Below are 13,256 nucleotides of genomic sequence, written 5' to 3'. Positions count from 1 at the left end.
AAAAGAAGGAAACTAAAAATTTAGTTCCACAATTTGATAGCTGTAATTTTACTCCCATCAAATCAAGTGGACCAAGTGTGTCAAAAAGACAGTTATTTGCATTTCAAAATTTTATTTAAAAACTCTTTGGTTCTGAACTCAACACCACATTTTTAAGACATTTTTTTTGTATTATTCCTATCTCGATATGTACATTTAACAAAGCAGTCTTGTACTTACCTAGATTTTGTCTTATTAACATCTTGCTGCAAGAACAATCTCATCCAAAATTAAATCAAACCTGAAAGAATACATACAAAGACCAAGGTTTAATTTTTTGTGTTAAACATGAATAACTACAGCTACAATACACTACGATTTTAAATGAAAAACCATAAATCAAATTATATTTCTTGATATAACATAAAAAAAAGCATTCAACTAGAATACGATCATTTTAATCTTTAGGAAACTATTGCTAAGTGCCCCCCCAATCCCACTGGTTTTTTTTTTGAGAAATAATAATCTATTCAAACGAGAAATCGAAACTTTCTAATTCTTTTTTTAAAAAAAAATCTACAATAAATTGTTTTCATTAATTTTAATAGTATGGCAATGGCAATAATGAAAATAAATTAACAAAACACACATCTTTCTAGATCAGTATTTATTTAATATTATGTACATATCAAGACGTAACCAAACAGCTGAAGACAAAAATGTTATAGTATTGGAACACTATAGTAATTCTCATAATAGCCAACACTGATTAAGTACTTACTAAATGCCAAGCACCCTTATTCTAGAGAATAGAATGTATCAATACTTTCCATCTTCAACTTAATCCTTAATTTAGTATAAAGTGACTTCTATTCCAATAATCCACTGAACATGCATTTGCCAAAAACACACCTACCATTACTAATTTTACCATATTTCAGAAGTTCTAAAAACTCAGTGTGTCCCAAACTCTATACATCCCCTCCTCCCCATACCTGAAACTAGCTTGTGACTCTTCTAAATTCTCTATTATTTAAAAAATAGCACCACCATACCTACCTCTGTTATCAAGCTAGATTACTTTAATTGTTTTATTTCCATACTGACTATCATCTCTGATTTGTCCTTCCCAGAACCACAGACCTAGAATTTTCTGCATAGTATACAGAAAAGATGAGATACTTTCTCTGCCACCCAATGCCATCATCTCCCACCAACCCAGAACTGAACATGGGGGCCTGTTAAAAACTAAACTGTAAAATCAAAGTAAGAACATTAAAAGTCTACTATAAACGACTGAGTGGGATAAGCTGAACAATCGCCCCACAAAAGATATCCACACCCTGATCCCTGAAACCTGAGAATGTTACCTCACATGGCAAAAAAAAAAAAAAAAAAGTCTTTTCAGATATGATTACATTAAGGATCTCGAGAGGGGAGATTATTCTGAATTATCTGGTGGGCCATAATGCAATCACATGTATCTTTATAAGAATGAGACACACTCTGAAGGCAATGAGAAGACACAGCAGAGAGGCCAGGCACAGTGGCTCACACCTGTAATCCCAGCACTTTGGGAGGCCAAGGTGGACAGATGACCTGAGGTCAGGAGTTCGAGACCAGCCTGGCCAACATGGTGAAACCCCATCTCTACTAAAAATACAAAAATCAGTTGGGCATGGTGGCACATACCTGTAGTCCCAGCTACTCAGAAGGCTGAGGCAGGAGAATCTTGCTTGAATGAAGGAGGCAGAGGTTGCAATGAGCCCAGATCATGTCACTGCAATTCAGCCTGGGCAACACAGCAAGACTCTGTCTCCAAAAAAGACGACGACGACATGGCAGAGAGAACTGAAAATGCTGCCTTTGAAGACTGGAGGGACATGGGCCACAGTCAGGAATGCCAGCACCCACTAGTATCAGGGAGAAGCAAGTAATGGATTCTCTTCTACAGCCTCCCTCCAGAAGGAACAAAGCCCTGCCATCACCTTGATTTTGGCCCAATAATACTGATTTAGAACTTCTGGCCTCTAGAACTGTGAGAGAATTAATTTCTATTGTTTTAAACCAACCAGTTTGTGGTAATTTGTTAGAGCAACCACAGGAAATTAATACATTGAAGATAGCGATAAACTGGAAGCACCTCTATATAAAAGATGTTATGAACTGAACTGTGTCTCCCCCCAAATTTCTTATATTGAACCCTCATTTCAAATATGACATTAGAGCAAGGGCCTTTCAGGAATCCAGTTAAATAAGGTAACTTATGAGGATTTTACCCAACATGACTGGTGTCATTCTTTTTTTTTTTTTTTGAGATGAAGGCTCACTGCAAACTCTGCCTCCTGGGTTCAAGCGATTCTCACGCCTCAGCCTCCCAAGTAGCTGGGACTACAGGCACATGCCACTATGCCCGGCTAGTTTTTGTATTTTTTTGTTTGTTTGTTTTAGTAGAGACAGGGTTTCACCATATTGGTCAGGCTGGTCTCGAACTCCTGACCTCAAGTGATTCACCCGCTTTGGCCTCCCAAAGTTCTGGGATTACAAGCGTGTGTCACTGCACCCGGCCCAACGGTATCATTCTAAGAGACACAAGGTATGTACACACAGAGGGCAGGCCATCTGCAAGACAGAGATGCCTCAGGAGAAACAAAACCTGCCAACACCCTAATCTTGAATTTCCAGTCTCTAAAACTGTGAGAAAATAAATTTCTGTTGCGTAAGCCACCCAGTCTGTAGTATTTTATGACAGTCCTAGCAGACCAATGCATATTTTAAAAACTATATATGGTTGCACAAACAAAATAAACATACTTAAATGCCACTGAACTGTACACTTGAAAATGGTAAATGTTGTTATGCATATTTTACCACAATAAAAAATAAAGGCATATACAAACATCACACACACACAAACTTCGACTTAAGTTGTTTAATTTTACCTTGCTTTGCTCGTACCCTCCAAAATCTGAAAAAAAAAACCTTTTAACTGCATTTGTTCCCCACAAACCTAAACCAGCACATTTGAGACACACCGTTTTTATTTTATTAATTTTTAATTGACAAATAATAGTTGTATATATTATCTATTTATGGGGTAAAATGTGATGTTTTGACATATGCTTACATAGTAGAATGATTAATTCACGCTAATTAACAAATCCATCGCTTCACATACTTATTTTTTTGTGGTAAAACGCTTAAAATCTACTCTTTCATCAATTTTAAAATATACATGCATTATTACTATATTTCATAATTCTGTGCAACAGATCACTAAAGCTTATTCCTCCTGACTAAAACTTTGTACCATTTGATCAACATCTCCTCTTGCCCCATGCACTCCCAATTCAGTCTCAGGTAAACACCATTTCACTCTCTACTTCTAAGAGTTCAACTTTTTTAGATTCTACACGCAATTTAGATTACGTGGTGTTTGTCTTTCTGTGCCTGGTTTATTTCATTTAGCATAATGTCCTCCAGGTTCATCCATGTTCTTGCAAATAACAGAATTTTTTCTATCTTAAGACTGAAAAGTATTCCATTGTGCATATATACCACATTTATCCTTTCATGCAATGATGGACACCTAGGGTGCTTCCATATTTTAGCTATTGTGAATAATGCTGTAGTGAACATGGACATGCAGATACCGTTTCAGCATACTGATTTCAATTCCTTTAGATATATAACCAGAAGCGGGACTGCTATATCATATGGTAATTCTATTTTTAATTTTCTAGAAACTGCCATATTGTTTTCCATAATGGCTGTTTATTGTGCATTCCTAGCAAGGTACACAAGGGCTCCCTTTCTCCACATCCTTGCCAACATGTGTTATCTTTTTGATAATAGCGAAGACACATATTTTTTTAAAAAAAGATTTTACAAAGAAGTATGATAGAATGTATTTTAAAATCTATACCTAAGAAATACAATTGGAATATTACTTATATAAGTGGGGGGGGGAGTACAAAAAAAGAGGATAAAACTTAAAAGCAGTTGGCACAGATGGTTTTGCTTCAAGCAGTATTCTAAGAGAACACCTGAATACTAAAATGTCAAGTATAACACATCCTCCCAAAAACCCATAACCGCAGTCTGATCATGAGAAAAATATCAGACAAATTCCAATAGAAGATCATACAGTATATCTGACCAATATTCTTCAAAACTGCTAAGAAAAAAAAAAAAAAAACCTCATAAGGTCATCAAAAACAAAGTCTTCAGAAGCTTAGGAAGAAACGACAAAATGTAACATATCTTGGAACAGAAAAAGAACACTGGGTAAAAACTAAGAAAATCTGAATAAACTATGGTCTTTAGTTAATAATAATGTGTCAATATTGGTTCATTAACTGTAACAAGTGTACTGTACTAATGTAAGACGTTAATAACAGGGAAAAATGACAGTTGGAGGGGTGGTTAGAACATGGGAACACTATACTGTCCTGCTCAAATTTTTTGTAAACCTAAAAACTTCTAAAAAAGAATGTCTATTAATTTTCAAAAATATTGTAAATATGCTGAAGAGGCGTGAACATATTTTAGAAAACTAAACACTGACAATTCAGAAAAGTCTTTATAATTAACTCTGAAAGTTCAGATACATATTAAAATTATATAAAACGCAGGTCACAAAACAAGTCTGAATAAATTTAAGAAAACTGAAATCACACCAACTATCTTCTCTAATCACAGTGAAATGAAACTAAAAGCCAATAACAGAAGAAAAACAAGAAAATCCACACATGTGGAATTTAAAAACTCACTCTTAACCAACCAATGGGGCAAAGAAATTACAAAGAAATTTTTTAAATATCCGGAGACAAAAACAACAAACCACTAATTTATGAGATGCAGCAAAAGCAGTACTAACAGGGACGTTTATGGCAGCAAAAGCTTACATGCTTAAAAAAAAAAAAAACCACAAATCAACAACCTAACTTTGTATCTCAAGAAATTAGAAAAAAGAGGAACAAACTAAACTAAACAATAGCAGAAGGGAGAAAAATAATACATATTAGGGCTGAGATCAACTAAATACAGAACTGAAGACAAGGAAAGAAAAAAACTCAGTGAAACCTAGAGTTCGTTTTTGGTTTTTATTTTTTGGTTTTTTTGTGTGTTTAAAAAAAAGATCAACAAAATCACTAAACTCTTTAGCTAGACTAAGAAAAAGACTTGAAAAATGAAAATCAGAAATGAAAGAGGGGACATTACAACTGATGCCAGAAGGATTATAACAGAATATTATGAACAAATATACATCAACAATTGAATAACCTCGAATAAACTGGTATATTCCTAAAAATGTACACCTAGCAAAATGAGGACATGAAAAATAAAAACTCTGAATGGCCTATAACTAGTAAACAGAGATTGGATGCAGTTATCAAAAATTTCCCAACTAAGAGAAGCCCAGGACCAGATGGCTCCGCTAGAGAATTCTACCAGACATTTAAACAAGAATTAACACCAAGCTTCCTCAGACTCATAAAGAATTCAAAAGAAGGGAATACTTCAAATTCATTCCATAAGGTCAACACTACCCTGACACCAAAACCAGAGAAAGACACAACAAGCAAGAACAAAAGTATAGACATATATCCGTGATTAATACTGATGCAAAAATCCACAACAAAATAGGAGCAAAACAAATTCAACAGCACATTAAAAGGATTACACATCATGACCAAGTGGGCTTTACTCCTGGAATGCAAGGACAGTTCAACACATGAAAACAAAATAGAAATAGAAGGAAACTTTAACATAATAAAAGCCATACACAAAAAGCCCACAGCTAACATCACACTCGACAGTGAAAGACTGAAAGCATTTCCTTTAACATTGAGAACAAAGCAAGGATGCCTACTGTCACCACTTCTATTTAACAGAGCAGTGGAAGTCCTAGCCAGAGCAATTAGACAAGAAAAAGGAATAAACTGCATTCAACCTGGAAAGGAAGAAATAAAATTACCCTGGTTCTCAGATGTGACCTTACATGCATAAAACTCCTCAATTTTCAAGAAAAAAAAAATGTTAGAAGTAATTATTTTGGCAACGTTGCAGGATACAAAAAATAAAAGCACACAAACACACAAACATCAGTTGTATTTCAATAAGCAATTTGAAAAAGAAATTAACACAATTCCATGTACAATAGTATCAAAAAGAATACAATATTTAGGAATTAACCAAGGATCCAACAGACTTGTACACTGCAAGCTATAACACACTGCTGAAAGAAACCATAAAATATACAAATAAATGGAAACACACTGTATCCATAGATTGGAAGATTTATTATTAAAATGTCCATACTACCCACAGCAATCTACAGATTCAATGCAATCCCTGTCAAAGTCCCAACGGCATTTTTTGCAGAAATGGGAAAACCTATCCTTAAGTTAATATGGAATCTCAAAGGACCCCACAGAGCCAAAACAAACTTGAAAAAGAACAACAAAGTTGGAGTCCTTACAAGTCCTAATTTCAAAACATACTAAATACATACTAAAAACTTGAAAAAGAACAACAAAGTTGGAGGCCTCACAAGTCCTGATTTCAAAACATACTAAATACAAATAGTAATCAAGACAGCAGTGGTGCCAGCATAAAAAGACATATAAACCAATGAAACAAAATAGACAGCCCAGAAATAAACCCATGCATTTCTAGTCAAACGATGTTTGACAAGGGGGCCAAGACTATACAGTGAGGCAAGGACAGTCTTTTCAACAAATGGTACTGGGAAAATCCAATATCCACCTGAAAAAGAATGAAGTTGGACCCTTCACACCACATACAAAAACTATAAAACTACTAAAAGAAAATATAGGAGAAAGTTTCGTGACATTGGATTTAGCTATGAATTCTTGAACATGACACCAAAAGCACAGGGAACAAAAAACGGAATTACATTAAAAGTTAAAAACTTCTGTACATCAAAAGAAGTAATCAACGGAGTGAAAAGACAACCTACAGAGTGGGAGAAAATATTTGCAAATCATGTATCTGGTAAGAGGTTAATATCCAAAATATGTAACAAAACGAACTTGACAACAAAAAATTGACTGAATTTTAAAATGGGCCAAGTTTTTGAATGGACAATCCTCCAAAGACGGCATATAAAACAAGCACATGAAAAGATGCTCAGCCCAGTGTGGTGGCTCATGACTGTAATCCCAGCACTCTGAGAGGCTGAGGTGGGAGGATCGCTTGAGCTTAGGAGTTTGAGACCAGCCTGGGCAACATAGCAAGACCTTGTCTCTACTAAAAACTAAAAATAAATAAAAAATAAACAGGTGTGGTAGCACACATTTGTAGTACCAGCTACTTGAGAGGTTGCGGTGGGAGAATCACTTGAGCCTGGAAAGTCAAAGCTGGAGTGAGCCATAATTGTGCCACTGCACTCCAGCCTGGGCAATATAGCAAGACCCTGTTTCAAAAAAAATATAGTAAGAAAGAAAAGATACTCAACATCACCAGTCATCAGAGAATGCAAATCAAAACTACAAGTTATCACCTTACATCCACTAGAGGCTGTTATTTTTAAAAACCCAGGAAATAACAAGTGTTGGTGAGAATGTGGAGAAATTGGAACCCTTGGTACACTGTTGGGGGAAATATAAAATGGTACAGCCATTATGAAAAACATGACAGTTCCTCAAAATATTTGAAGTTAAATTACCATATGATCCAGCAATCCCACTTCTGGGCATATACACAAAGAATTCAAAGCAGAATCTCAAAAAGATATTTACATGCCCACGTTCACAACAGCATTATTCACAAGATCCAAGAGAAAGAAGAAACCCACTGTCCACCAATGTATAAACAGATCAACGGAATGTGTATACATACAATGGAATATCATGTAGCCTTAAAACAAGGAAATTGTACCACATGCTATAGCATGGATGAACCTCAATCTCCTCAAGGGCATTATAACTGAAATATGCCAATCACAAAAAGACAAATACTTTATGATTCCATCCATGAGGTACCTAACATAGTCAAAATCACAGAAAGTGGAGTGGTTATAAAAGTCTATAACTTTTATAGTGAAATTAGTGTTTAACAGATACAGAGTTTCTCTTTTCCAAAGTGAAAAATTTCTAGAGACCTGTTATACAATGTGAATACACTTAACACTACTAGACTGTACACTTAAAAACAGTTAAGATGGTAAATTTACTGTTATGTGTTTTTTACCAAAATAAAAGATAAATATGAAGAGTAGAAAGTACACGTAAGAGCCAAGGTGGAGTAACAGGAATTGGGTTTGCCCTCCTCCCTGAAAACTCAAGAAATGAGAAAACATACAAAACAATAGTTTTCAGATATTAGACATTAGGCAACCCCTAAGGGTGAACCCTGAAAGGGAAATAAGGTGAGCAAACAACTGCCTGGAGAAAGTACAGATCCCTGCCCAAGGAAAGAGTATCTATGCAGAATCTGGTGGTAATCCTTGAGTTGAAGAGACTGAGCTAAAAGCCTAAAAAAGTCAACAGCTAAAGATCACAGGGCAGAGTACTGAAGAGAAGATAACTCCACAAACAAAGAACACCCCCAAGTATCTAGCTACATAATGATTAGAGCAACTCTGTGTGGAAACTATCCAAGCAAGGAAGAGTCACCCAAAAGGATGAAAGGGAATTGCCCTAGTCTCACACAGCACAATAGTACCTGTTCTCTTAAGAGTGGAAAATCTCCTAATTCACGTAACCCCGGATAAAAAGGAGTCTTGCCTCAGTGGGAAAAGAAAGTAATCCTAAGCTATATGCTGTTAAAGAGACAGACCCCCAAAAAGGAACATGGCAGAAAAGGAAGAATTACAAAGTGGCACCAGGAGAACTTTTGGGGGTGATGAATATATTCATCATCTTGTTTGTGGCCTCCTAAGTACATATATGTGTCAAACTTTTCTCACTGTATACTTTACATATGAGTACTTTATTACATGTCAATTATGTCTCAATAAACCTGCTTTTAACACCTTCAATAATAGAACAATCCAATTACAAAATAGGCAGAAGATTTGAAGCAGCACTTCGGCAGCAATATATGAATGACAAGCATATCAAAAGATGCTCAGTATCATTTGTTACTGGTGAAATGCAAATTAAAGGCACAAAGAGGTATCACTACACAGTTGTAAGAATGGCTAAAATTAGTAAGACCAACCAAATCAAGTGTTGGTGAACAAGTGGAGGAACTAAAACTTTCATATATTCATATGAGAAGATAAAAAGGTACAATCACTTTGTAAAAGTTTCACCATTTCTTAAAACATCAAACATACATCTACTACAGGATCCAGTCACGGAGTGGAAACTCCTAAGTATTTGTCCAAATAAATGAAAGTATATGTCCACACAACGAAGTATTAGTCCATTCTCACACTGCTATAAAGAACTACCTGAGATTGGGTAATTTATGAAGAAAAGAGGTATAACTGACTCTCAGTTCCACAGGCTGTATAGGAAGCACAGCTGGGAGAGGCCTCAAGAAACTTGCCATCATGGCAGAAGATGAAGGGGAAGCAAGCACATCTATCTTACCATGGTGGAGCAAGAGAATAAGAGTGAAGGGGGGAAGTGTTAAACACTTTTAAACAACCACATCTCATGAGGACTCACTCACTACCACAAGAACAGCAAGGGGGAAATCTGTCCCCATGATCCAATCACCTATCCCCAGGTCCCTTCTCCAACACTGGGAATTACAATTCAACATGAGATTTGGTAGGGACACAGAGTCAAACCATATCAAACGATTTGTATACAAATGTCTATACCATCCTTATTTGTAATATTCAAACACTAGGGGAAAAATGTCCATCAACATGTGAATCCTTACATTATATACCTGCAACAGAATATGTAGGACTGAACTAATGATACATGCAACATGAATGAACCTCAAAAAAAAATGTTGAATAAAAAAAAAAAAAAAAACTCCAAACAAAAAGAGTACGTACTGCATGTGTTGATTTATGTAAAATTCCAGAATATGCAAATTACCTTATAAATTACCTAAAGCAGATAAGTCACTGTCTGGGCAAACAGGAGGAGTACCAACAGGCATAAGCATACTTTTTGAAACTAAAGGGTATGTTCCTTATCTTGAATGATTTCATAGGTGTATACAGACGTCAAATCTGTTCAAATTGTTTACTTTAAATGTGATTTTTTAATATGTCAATTGTACTTCAACAAATCTGTTAAAAATTCACAGCATACAAGGAATAGAAAAAAAGTAAATCTCAAAGTTAGAATAATAAATGAACACCAAAATAAGTCATTTATGACCCAAAAAAAGATATAAATGAATCACCTTTGAACAACTGCTAATTTACCAACATCTACTTACAATTGGTAATTCAGTGTATAAACAATGCTTCCAAAATCTCATCAGACCTGACTTATGAAACAAATACAGCAAAGAGTAATCTGGACTACTGGATAGATTGATATACAAAATTTGTACTTGCCCCAATTTCTATATGCAAACAATTCTTACTGAAATATAGTGAGTTCAGAACTAAACACTGAAAATTAATCTAATTTTACCAACTGAAACAAAAAGCCCAATTGTGAAAATAGCCCAATTCAGTTTCACCTCGTTATCCATGTATTTGGCAAGGAAGTTTTGTAGTTTCTCTCTTTAAGAGGTGGTCTGCCAGTTGCAGTGGCTCATGCCTATAATCCCAGCACTTTGGGAGGCCAAGGCAGGAGGATCACTTGAAGCCAGAAGTTCAAGACCAGCCTGAGCAACACAAGGAGACCCTGCCTCTACAAAAAAATACAAAAATTAGCCAGGTGTGGTAGTGCACGTCTGTGGTCCTAGCTCCTCAAGAGGCCAAGGCAGGAGGATTGCGTGAGCTCAGGAGTTCGAGGTAACAGTGAGCTACGACTGTGCCACTGCATTCCAGCCTGGGCAACAGAGCAAGACCCTGTCTCTTAAAAAATAAAAAGAAAAAAGAAGTAGTGTCCTCTCCTTGACCTCTTAAATCTGGGATTCACCTTATAAGAAACACCAGTGGAATCCAGCAGATGTCACAGTTTGCCAGTTTTGAGCTTAGGCCTCAAGAGACATTGTATACTTCTGCTCTCTTTTTCAAAACCTTGCCACCACCATGATAACAAGCTAACTCTCATCTGCTTCAGGATGGGGGGGTAAGCCAGATGTCACAGCATACCCTAGACCAAACTACAGCCAACTCAATATAGGCCATCCTAGATCAATCTTATGGCCAGTCAATGCTCAAATATATGAGAGAATCCAGCCAAGAGAAGCAGAGCCACCTTCCTGACCTGCTGGTAAATGCAGATTCATAAATGAGCCCAGTCAAGACCAGAAACGCCACCTAGCTGACGCGCAGACTTTTTCTAACAATATATGTTTATTGATTTAAACCACACCAAGTTTCAAAGTAATTTGTTACACAATAATAGTTAACTGACAGGGCAACTCTATCTTAACAATACTGTAAGAAATTTTTCTTAGCCCTAGGAGTTACTTTATATTAACATTTGATTTAGGTCTCTTAACTTTTGAAGACAAGGGGGGAATAAAGGACCAAATCTATTTCATTCTTTTATTAGCAGTAACTCTACAAGACATTCTGTCACAAAATTTTTCAAACTCAGAGATATATAAACTGACCAAAATCATTATTGTAAGTAATGTCACCACTCAATTATAATTTTTTTGTGAAATACTGTTCCTACACAACTTTACTGGATCCAGCAATACAGTGAAATTTTTCAGGACACTCCAAAATCTATAAAAACTGTTATAGAGCAATCTTCTATCTCTAACATTACCTCTATTTTTACTTAATAGTAACCTTAATTTCCCCATAGGGACACATTCTTACTCAACTATTACAGTGGCCCCAGTCCTAGGCACCTGAATGGAAGGATAAACAAGTGACTCTCAGGCTGATCAGATTACCCTGTTCTCCTAGCACAGTAATTTGTTCATGGATGGGACTATATTCAGAAATGGGAGATACAGAATGCTTCTTAGTACATTTGCAAAAACTATTGGGAAAGTGTCGCTTGAATCCTCAGCAGAAACAGCTACGAGAATGATGTAAGTTAGAGCAGCCAGTGGCTATCTTTGCCACACTTCATGGAGAGAACATGTTTAGGAATGAAACTACTATGGAAGAAATCCAAGCCAAAAATAGAGACATCATCCTATAGATACCTTATGCACCCATCCATCCTTCAATCACTACAATTTAATTAAAGTAATCACAGAATGCTAGAGACCCCACAAGAACACAAAAATTATCTCTGGAGAAAGATAGTATCACCCTAGGGCTCGGTGTTTAGGCCTGAGAAAACAGCGGAAATTTAAATGGGAAAAACACGGCAGTCAGAGAACCAGAGGGGTGAAACAAAAATTCTAGGTATAAACTTTGCCCACATCATTGGATGACTGATAAACCAGTAGGCACAGAGAAGACCTGAAGGGACTGAGGAAAAAGTAGGCAGAAACTAGAAAGAATGATGCTACACCTGAAAATAGCACTGTTATTACTGAGTTTGTTGCCTTTCAACAGAGTGCATTCCCCAACTATGCAGTGTAGGTGGCAGGAAGCTGCAGCTCTACAAGGTTGAAGTGTTAGTGAAGGTTAGAAGCTCCGCAGAACAGCTGGAAATTAGTAAAATTCCAAGAAGCAAGAAAACCACAGCGCAAAATCAGACTATAATCTCCACAAATTTTTGGGTAACAACCAACTTACTCACTGGGAGACCTCCAAGAAGCCAGGCCAAAAAAGCAGCAATGGAAAGCTAGAAGAGAGCAGAGATGGCCACAGCTGCATACATCAGGGGAGACCAAGTTTGCAGTATGGGCCGAGGTAAGTTAACTACCTACCTTAAAAAAAAAACCAACAATTCTAAGAACATTAACTGAATCTAAAACATATCCATAACAAGCAGGCAAAAAATAACATGATAGGCAAAGAAAGAGGAAAATGTGACCCAGACTCAGGAAAAAAGAAAAGTAAATCAACAGATACTGATTCTGCATCTACCTGAATTAATTCAAAGCAGTTATTCTAAGTATGTTACAAAAATTAAAAGAAAATATGTTCAAACAATTGACAGAAACTTAAAAAAAAGAAAAAACTGAAAAATACAATAACCAGAATAAAAAATTCATCAGATAACTCAACAGAAGATTAGAGATAGCAGAAGACAGAATTGGTGAGTCTGAAGACAGGGAAACAAAACCGTCTAATCCAAAGAACAGAA

At 36.1% G+C, this 13,256-nt stretch overlaps 1 protein-coding gene across 6 annotated transcripts in view; it reads right to left on the bottom strand.

Annotated features, from left to right (window-relative positions):
* The window catches only part of ZNF644 (zinc finger protein 644), a 101,047-nt gene that overhangs the window by 66,950 nt on the left and 20,841 nt on the right, over nt 1–13,256 (bottom strand). For all 6 annotated transcript variants that reach the window (XM_011995577.1, XM_011995580.1, XM_011995576.1 and 3 more), the window contains one exon: nt 220–280. In XM_011995577.1, the coding sequence (XP_011850967.1) occupies nt 220–241 (22 nt within the window). In that variant the 5' untranslated portion in view covers nt 242–280. The remainder of the gene's footprint in view (nt 1–219; nt 281–13,256) is intronic.

This window comes from Mandrillus leucophaeus, unplaced genomic scaffold (genome assembly GCF_000951045.1).
Source record: "Mandrillus leucophaeus isolate KB7577 unplaced genomic scaffold, Mleu.le_1.0 Scaffold492, whole genome shotgun sequence".
NCBI classification, from domain to species: Eukaryota; Metazoa; Chordata; class Mammalia; order Primates; family Cercopithecidae; genus Mandrillus; species Mandrillus leucophaeus.
Note: the sequence above shows the minus strand (reverse complement) of the source record. Positions and strands in the feature narration are given on the sequence as shown.